The 9,257-nt window shown below is 34.1% G+C and overlaps 1 protein-coding gene across 1 annotated transcript; it reads left to right on the forward strand.

Annotated features, from left to right (window-relative positions):
• Positions 1-3,796: 3,796 nt before the first annotated feature.
• LOC113766103 (putative late blight resistance protein homolog R1B-8) lies at positions 3,797-7,288 on the forward strand. The gene has a single exon (XM_027310328.1). It carries the CDS (start codon positions 3,797-3,799, stop codon positions 7,286-7,288), a length of 3,492 nt encoding a protein of 1,163 aa, XP_027166129.1.
• The last annotated feature ends 1,969 nt before the right edge of the window (positions 7,289-9,257 follow it).

Raw genomic sequence — 9,257 nt, forward strand, 5'->3', positions numbered from 1 at the left:
AACAAAAAGGAAAGAAAAACGAAATAAAGCTAACATAGATGACTAATTATAAATTATCATTCTCTTTTTCCCTTTCACTTGAAAATGAAAGAAACTATTTTCGTGATAATAAAAATTCCTGTTCGACTTTAATTTTTTCCTTTCTTTTTTTTTTGGCCTCTTATATGCTCTTTTGCTCCCAAAAATTCCAAGAAAGTCTTGCCTTGTGGAAAGCGAAAATTTTTTAAATAAAAAAAATGGTCTATGTGTAGGGTCCCTTTATTAGTGGACAATGCCGACACTGGTGCTTCTTGGCTACAAAATGAGAGTGAAATAATTCATTCAAAAACCATAAAGTAATGAATAAAAAAAATTCTTTGCTTTTACCAAACCGAGATGTACTTTCTCGTAATTCCTACACTACTATCACCATTACGTTGTTACTTGTTAATCTTTTGTTTCTTGCTCCGTTTGTTTGTCTAATAATTGAATATCCCACAAGAGAAATACTTGCTAATATTTCTCCTCATGCTACACTAAAATTTGAGAGTCAAATTGAGGAAGTTCCTTGCATTATAAGAGATGGAGATGACGTCCACTTGTATAGATCGGATTTGATCGAGCTCATATGTAAGTGGATATTAATTATAATATTTTTTTGAAGGAATTTAAAATAGATGATCAATAATAATGTTAAGAAGTATGCCTACATATCATGAGGTTTAAGAGTATTTTTTTAATCAAACTACTTGATACTTTGGTCAAATTGCTTGAGCTCAGCCAGCCAATATTGAGGCAGTTTCGCTGCTAAAAAGTTGGTTTGCAAGATTCGTTTGTAGTTCTACCTAAAAGATAAATATAATTCCGTAAAATTCTTATCAAATCATTGCGAGATTCGTTTGTAGTTCTACCTAAAAGATAAATATAATTCCGTAAAATCCTTAGCAAATCATTAGCTGTGTATAATATTATTAAATTTAACCACAAGAGAATATGAAAATGTTCTTGCGATGTATATCAATTAGCTCAAAATTGTTCATGTCCAAAAATCTGAATAGAGTTACCCACACATAAAAAAGGGAGCATTGTGAATGAAATCTTCTCTCAACTAAAACATTGGCCGTTAAAGGATAAAGCTTGAATTAAAGAACAAGAAAAGGGATCGTCCAGCAGCCGTTCTTGACCAGAACACTATCCGGTCTCCATCAATCTATCGAATGCTGCACAAGGACCCCCCGAATGTGGAAGAAAGACTAATGTTAAGAGTTGAATTGATTTCCAACAGCTGTAACAGCAGATGCTTCTATTAGCATGCATTTCGGTTCTGCCTTTTGAGAGTAGTGGGAGTAGGGTGATTTTGATAAGATTTGAAATTTGAATCTATTAAATTATTTAATTATTAAATATTAAATTTGACATATTTGAATACATGTCACATTAAGTATTAATAATAAATGAATAGGTTATCACTTATTTTTTAGAGTAAATTTTATCAAGAAAATTTAGTGCTATGTAATTAATTCAAATGTTAATTTTTTGTTATCAAATATGTTTGAACATATTAAGATCTGAATTCATCAAATTTAAGTGTTGAATTGAATTATCGAACAAGACCTAATTCTCAGTCAACTCATGGAAGTTTTCTATGTGAGTAATAAGAATTGATATCAAACATTTAAAAATATGGGTAAGCCTTACCCACGAACCCTGTGTTAGAAATCAAGGAAAGGGCCGTGCTTGACCCGAAGAATGACCAGTCCCCTTCTCTCTCATTTTCCGAATGGACACCCTCAATGTTGAAGAAAGACTAAGGAGAAGACTTTCAATTAATTTCCAATGGCCCAAGTAACACTGAAATGGGCATATACTTGTGTCTGGATAGGAGATTATTTTGGATAATATTTTTTTATAAAAATTCTGTATCACTTTTTTATATAATATATATGAGATGAAAAGGTAACTGAAAAATATGCCTATGATACAAGTATATAAATTAGTATAAATAATTAGCCTGCATTTAAGTCTTAACTCTTGAAAAGAAGTACTGCTACTAATTAGTAGAATTTTTTACTTCTTTAATCCAATCATTTTCTTTGACCATTGTATATTGGTAACATCAATGCACTCATTAATTTTGAACGTTATCATTTTACTCTTTATATTTATTATCTTAGTGTTTATATATATTACTATTAGGACTGTCAATGGGGCCATGCTAGCCCGAGGTCGACTTGTTAGGTCCAAAAAAAGATGGATGAATCCGACCTTTTACTAAACCGATCTGAGTTTGAATCTAAAAATTATACCCGAATTAAATATGAATCGAGTTTGGGCCTCATTAAGCTCAAATCCAACTTAAGCTCGACCCTTAAATTAGCTATATATATAATGATATGCATATAATATAATTATATATCAAAATATATTATTACTAATACCAAATATATACAAATTACAAAACACAAAAATATATTTGAAGATTTCTCTACTAACTTTCTTGAAAGCTAATATTGATATTACATAACTGAAACTTTAACTTTTCTTATTGGTTGAGCAAAATTTTTGGTTGATTTCTTTTTGGTCTAGAAACATAAATCATCAAGTATGTTTTGATTGAAGTCAAAAAAGTATGAAGAAGTTCCAACTTTTGAAAATGTATTGACTTATAACCGCGTGTTTTATTAGTATTTTTCATATATTTTGAACGAATTAGATATAAATATGTTGAAAATTTTTTGGTTTATGTACTTTTTAAGATTTATTACTTGTTTATGTTTAGTTTTAATGCTATAGTCCTGTGAATATTAAATTAGTTTTATAACTTAATAGTTATAGTAATTATATTAAGAAAATTAAGGAGCAATAACTGAGCATGAACTAAGCCCCAATAAGACTCAAAATCCGAATATTTTATGAGTTGAGTATGATCATCACATTTATTAATCCGAAAGTCACGGCCCGAAATTCAAAAGTGTTACAAATTAAGTGAGTTAAAATTGAACTTATGAATGCGCGACTCACATGACTTGAGTGGCAGTCCTAATTATGATAAAACAAGTCTGAACTGAGCAATTGGTTAAATTTTTAAGCTTTTGCAGTATAGGTGCAGGAACCCTTTGCTAATGGAAAATACCAGAGTGCGCCTTCTCAACCCCAATATGAGTATGAAATAGTCCAAAAATAATAAACTTATCAATGAAAACTTCTTTGCTCTGCAGAACACAAGATGTCTTTATGATAATTCCAACATTTTCTCTTTTACCTTGCTGATCTTTTGTTTCTTACTCTGTTTGAAAGCGTACAAAATTTTGATCAACTCCAATTAATGAGCTTGTAATGACTAGGGAAACTAATACATATTCATAGTTGTAATACAAACCAAAAACAACATTAGTTATCGAAATGACCACAACAGAAAATGTTTCAAGAATGCATTTCTCTGTAACCATGAGAGATTGCCATATCAAATTTCCCCATTAAAATGTTGATAACAGAGTCAACTAATTTTATCAACTTCCTTTTGTAGTTAGACATGAGCAAATAATATTGCTAATGACCCACGATTTATTTTCACACTAATTTTTGCTAAAATGACAAAATTGTGGTATCTTTTAAATCCTCAGGTGCCCAACTCCTAGTTGTAGTATTATCATTGTCTGGGTTCCACCTTGATGCCAATGAATAATTGATTATCTCAATACTCTTCAGAAGAAGAAAAGTAAAGAAGTAATTTTCAGGAAAGAAATACTTGCTGGCTCTGCAATTAGTGAGATTTGCTTCTCTCTTAAAATTTGAGACGAAAATCCCTGCATAGGAGATGGTCTCCACTTGCAGCATCGATCGGGTCTTACTTGATCTAGAGTTGCTGCTCCTGAACATCGTCCGAAGCCGGTATGCTACTTACATTGCTCCTCGTGTTCGTGATGCAATCAAACGCATGAAATTTCTCAGAACATTTCTTATGCATGCAAGAAAGTGGAGCCAAAGCAATGATTTGTACTTGCAATCTGACGATGTAGCGAAGAAGGTGATTCTTCCATCTTTCTTATCTTGCGTTGAAGATACCTTCCACAAATACGAGGAGGACATTCACTATCTTTCCCTTATATCAAAAACGGATAAAGATCACTATTCTATTGTTAATCGTGGAGTGTTCCCCGAAATTGAGAAACAGATCGAGTTACTTAAGCAAGAAATCATCCAAATTTACTTTGCTATGGCAAGCAGCAGGTCATTGCAATCAAATTCTTGTATGACGGATGATGAACTAACGGAATTCATAGACCTCATCCTACAAAATCTAGCAGATTTGATAAATGGCTATATGGATGGGAAAATTAGTGAATCATCTATTTCTGCTGCTTTGAGTGCTCAAGTACAAGCCCTTGAAGCCAAGCTAACATTCTTGAAAAGCTTCATTCCATTTGCCAAATTGCGAGGAACTGTAGATATTCCTGCCCTGCTGTTGGCTCACTTTGAAGTGGTGGCTTTGAACGCAGCACGCCTCTCTTACATGTGTTCCTTTTGGGAAGATGAGCAACTGCACAATCCTGAGTTCTGCTCCATGATATATGAGCAACAACAGAAAATCACACCTATTGATTTTCAAGTCTATGAGATTTATATGGATGTTCTTAGAGCTACAAGATCCTCAAAATCACTGCATAATAAAATGATGGATAAGCAGATATTGAACAACTTAAATGATTCTCTGATAAGTTGTCTTTGGGAGCAGTTATGCTGCAGCTCTAGCTTTATGGATTCCTTGAAAGACGAAATGCGAATACTCTATGCAGGACTGAAGTTCTTGAGAAGCATTTTAAGGAAGCAGCAGGAGAAGATGGATGAACAAAATGAAAAAATTGGTGCTCTTCTTAGTGAGGCAGCCATTATAATTTGCTCGCCTTCTCTAAACAGAGTCAAAGAAGAAGTTAGTCTCTCAGAATCCACAGAGGCCCTTGACTGTTATGATATGCTGGCTAATACCAACATCCATATCAAGTATTTTAAGGATCAGATCATTGGCTCAAGCATTATTGAAAGTATTCCTTCCTTTCATAGCTTAAGAGTACCAGAAGTTAGCAAGACTTCCAGCCGCGTGCTATCAAAAGGAAAAATGCCAATACCCCATGAAGTCATGGTTGGTCTTGATGATGAGGCAGAAAAAGTAATTGAACGACTTGTAAGCGGATCAAAACAGGTGGAAATTGTTCCCATTGTGGGAATGGCTGGGCTTGGTAAAACAACTTTAGCCAAAAAGGTTTACAATGATAGTTCAATTATCTATAACTTCCAGATTCGTCTTTGGTGTACTGTTTCTCAAGCCTATAACATGAAAAATGTATTACTTCAAATTTTGTGCTCTGAAGGCAAACATTCCAGGATGGATGATGAGTTAAAAAATCTGGATGAACATGTGTTGCTTGAAAAGCTATACAAAAAGCTAAAGGAGAATCGGTATCTTGTTGTTTTTGATGATGTCTGGGACATTAAGGTATGGAATGACCTGAGAATTTCATTCCCTGATGACAAGAAAGGAAGTAGAATCATCTTCACGAGTCGATCTTCTAATGTGGCTTTACAGGTTGAATATGGGGGGAAATCTCACAATCTTCGCCCACTCAGTGAGAAAGAAAGTTTTGAATTACTGCTGAAAAAGGTATTTGGAAAAGGAGATTGTCCTCAAGCATTGTGTGGAACCGCTATGAAGATTGCCAAGAAGTGCAGGGGATTGCCACTTGCACTTGTTGTTGTTGCTGGAGTTCTAGCAACTATAGAGCATGATATTTTGGTTTGGGAAGAATTTGCGGAAAGTTTAACTTTGACCATGGTGTCTAGTACAGACCAGTGCAAGAAGTCATTGGAACTCAGTTATGAGCATTTACCATATCACTTGAAGGCATGCTTGCTGTATTTTGCTGCATTTCGAGAAGATGAAAAAATTGGTGCCAAGAATTTGATTCGTCTCTGGATTGCAGAAGGATTTGTGGAAAAAATTGAAGGAAAGAGATCAGAGGTCGTTGCAGAAGAATATTTGATGGACCTTATTGGTCGAAACTTAGTTATGGTAAGTAAAAGCAGATCCATTGGTGGAGTCAAAACTTGTTACATTCACGATTTGATATTTGAGTTCTGTAAGGGCGAGGCGAAAGAAAAGAAATTTCTTCAGGTCCTGCGAGGATATGATGAGCTTTCTACCTTTATTGAGCCTCCCAATCTACCTCGGTTGTCCATTTGCTCCAGTGGAGAAGATTTTATAAAGTCAAAGCTATTTTGTCCATGTTTAGGTACTCTGCTATTCTTTGATGCTATTCCAGGATATATTAAGTTTGAGTTGCGTAACATCTCCTTCCTTTTTTGCATCTACAAACAACTTAAAGTTTTGAATTTAGAGGGCATTAACCTAATGCTGAAGGAGCTTCCAGCTGAAGTCGAATCACTTCTTTGTTTGAGGTACTTATCCCTTAGAGCAGAGCGCATGGAATTCATTCCACCATCTATAGCCAAGCTCTCACATTTGGAAACCTTTTGTCTGTATTCTCATCGGATGGTTTCGTTGCCAGATAGCATCTGGAACATGAAGAAGTTGAGGCATGTACATGCAAGGAGTGGCGTTGTTATTCGTCTATCTTCCAACGACAACGTTGTTGAAAACCTCTCTACTTTACCCAATTTAGACACACTCTCTACTCTGCATCTTGATCTTGATAAAGAGGGAGAGAACCTATTGAGAAGGATTCCCAACGTTCACCGACTTAAAATTTTCGATTTGGGGCGACAAAATACAGTATGCTGCAACATGAGTCGACTAGAATGCCTAGAGTCACTCACCTTAAGGAGCTACGTTTTCCCAGGTTCGCGGGAACATGTTGAGCTTTCCTTTCCCATGAATTTGAAAAAGTTGTGTCTTTCCCGTGTGAGTCTTCCCCGTAGAAAGATGTCACTGATTGAACAACTACCCAATCTTGAAGTCCTTAAATTAAGTGATCAGGCAATGGACGGCCAAAAATGGGAGCTGATGGAGGGAGGATTTCCTAAACTCGGGGTCTTGACTTTGGAATTTGTAAAGGTTGTGGAGTGGAAGGAGGCAGACCCTGACAGTGATGATTACTTCCCGTGTATTCAGCAATTAAAACTCCGCGGAATTTCTAAATTGGAAATGATGCCTTCTTGTTTAGGGCGTATATCTACTCTTGAAACAATTCAGGTGAGTTTATGTGGAAATGGTGTCGAATCTTTAGTACGGGAAATTGAAGAAGCACAGAAAAATTATGGAAATGAGAATCTGAAGATCATCATCATAGATTGAAGGGCATCAGCTGGTGCAATATCTGGTAAATTTTTTTTTTTGTCATCACCATCAATTGGCTTGTAGAAATAATCATGTTTTTTCTTTTAAAAAAAGTTTAATTTATATATGCCTTTTGGTAGCTTTTTTTTACTTTAGTTGCCTGTAATGCATGCACGAAAACACTGAAATCGATGAAAAAACAACTAATTGTTACTCTTTTTTTCATTTTTTTTTTAATGATATTGATGAACGAACAACTAATTGTTATTGCTCTAATACAGTAATTTTTCCTGTTGAGATTGTAATTTGTTATCTATGGGGTCTGTGGCTTTCTTTGGTGCTTTTGTGGAAGATTGAGCTAAAAGTTCAAAGGATTGGTGGCTCTTTTCTTGCGGAAACAACGAATGAGGTGTCAATCTGCATGTCAGCATAAATGCTATTCAGATAATTTGCTGTTGGCGTATTTTGTGTAATTTCGTTTTGCAGAATTTAGTAATGGTTGTGTATTATTTCTTTTCAAACATGTGTGAATTTGCTGAATTGGGACTTGGAAAATAGGAACAGTGTACGAAGATACTACTGCAAAACGATTGGCTTTTTGCTCTCAAGAAACTCTGTTATCTTTTTTCATTTTTTTTTTCTATTTGAGGTTGAAATTCCATCATTTTGACAGAATTGATTAGCAATTTATATTTGAACTCATGATTCTTGGAAGAATAAGACAGCCCAATATGGGGATTAACAACATACTTTTGACCTACAAATTCATGCCAAAATGAAACCTCTATGATCTTCTCTGTTCTGCTCAAAACAGGCTTAAGGTAAAAGTTGCAATTGGCTTCATCAGGATAGAGTAGTACTCCACCATAGAATTGGTTGAAGATGTATGCTCAATGTTAACTTCGAAATTTTCTAAATTTTCAGAATCATATTTTACTTCTTCAAGTTGAAGAATTTTGGCAAAGAATGAAGTATGGGACTTAGGTTCCTTCTGCAACTTGGTTTTTCCTGCTGCTTGAGCTAATTGCTGGAAAGGACGTTAGTAAAATAATTGATTCTCCAAAGAGCTTTAAAGGAGATGTGATTGTATGGATATTTAATCTTCCATTCTTGAATTCCACCCAATACGTTTCAGATGATATAAAGAGCGGGAGATAAAATATCTAAATTTTGGAGAAAACGTGTATAAACTTTATAATTGTACGATAAGTCGATTCCTCTAGTTATAGGCTATGTCAAGTGAACCTAGACAACTAATACAATGAATTTTGGGCAAATTAACATAGAATCAAAAGAAAAAAAAAAGAGATTTGAATAATTTTAAAAGCCTCTGTTTCTCAAACTATACTAATAGATGGTAATATTCCAACCGTGCAATTACTGTTCTATATGATGATAGTTTAACTAAGTTGATACTTTTAGTGGTGGAGAGTTTTGAATAATGTACTTATCCAAGTCAATAAATTAGAAGTTCAGAATCCAAAATGATTTTTTCTAAAAAAAAAATATAATCTTTCGGTGTAATAGCAGATTTTATTTCCTCTAAATTTGCAGCAGAAAACATAGCATCTCAGTATTCCCAATTATTCTACAAGGATCACCTTGAGTCTACTTCACACTCTAACTTTAGAAGGTAAAGCATATAATGTAATTTTTTTCAAGGTAACTTGTTACATCCATAGTTAGCTTCATTACATACTTGGCTATGGGACTAAGTTCCTTTCCACTGCATCGATGATGTATTTCATCACTCGTATTAGTTACACACAAAATTTTGTATAAATTTAATTAAGTTTTGCTTGCTAATTAATCATTACACATTTTGTTATAATTTTGACTCATTTTTCACCATTCAAATGTTTACTGTAAATTGAATGCCAAAGTATATGCAAAAGAATACCATTTTTAATATGTTGATCTAAGAGATGAGAAGCAAAATAACACAACCAGACTAATTTATAGAGCTATAAAATTTTAGATAGGAGAG

This window comes from Coffea eugenioides, chromosome 3 (genome assembly GCF_003713205.1).
Source record: "Coffea eugenioides isolate CCC68of chromosome 3, Ceug_1.0, whole genome shotgun sequence".
Lineage (NCBI taxonomy): Eukaryota > Viridiplantae > Streptophyta > Magnoliopsida > Gentianales > Rubiaceae > Coffea > Coffea eugenioides.

What these genes read in the sequence shown, in the direction of transcription:
- LOC113766103 (XM_027310328.1), top strand. Translation starts at nt 3,797, where the DNA reads ATGGTCTCCACTTGCAGCATCGATCGGGTCTTACTTGATCTAGAGTTG.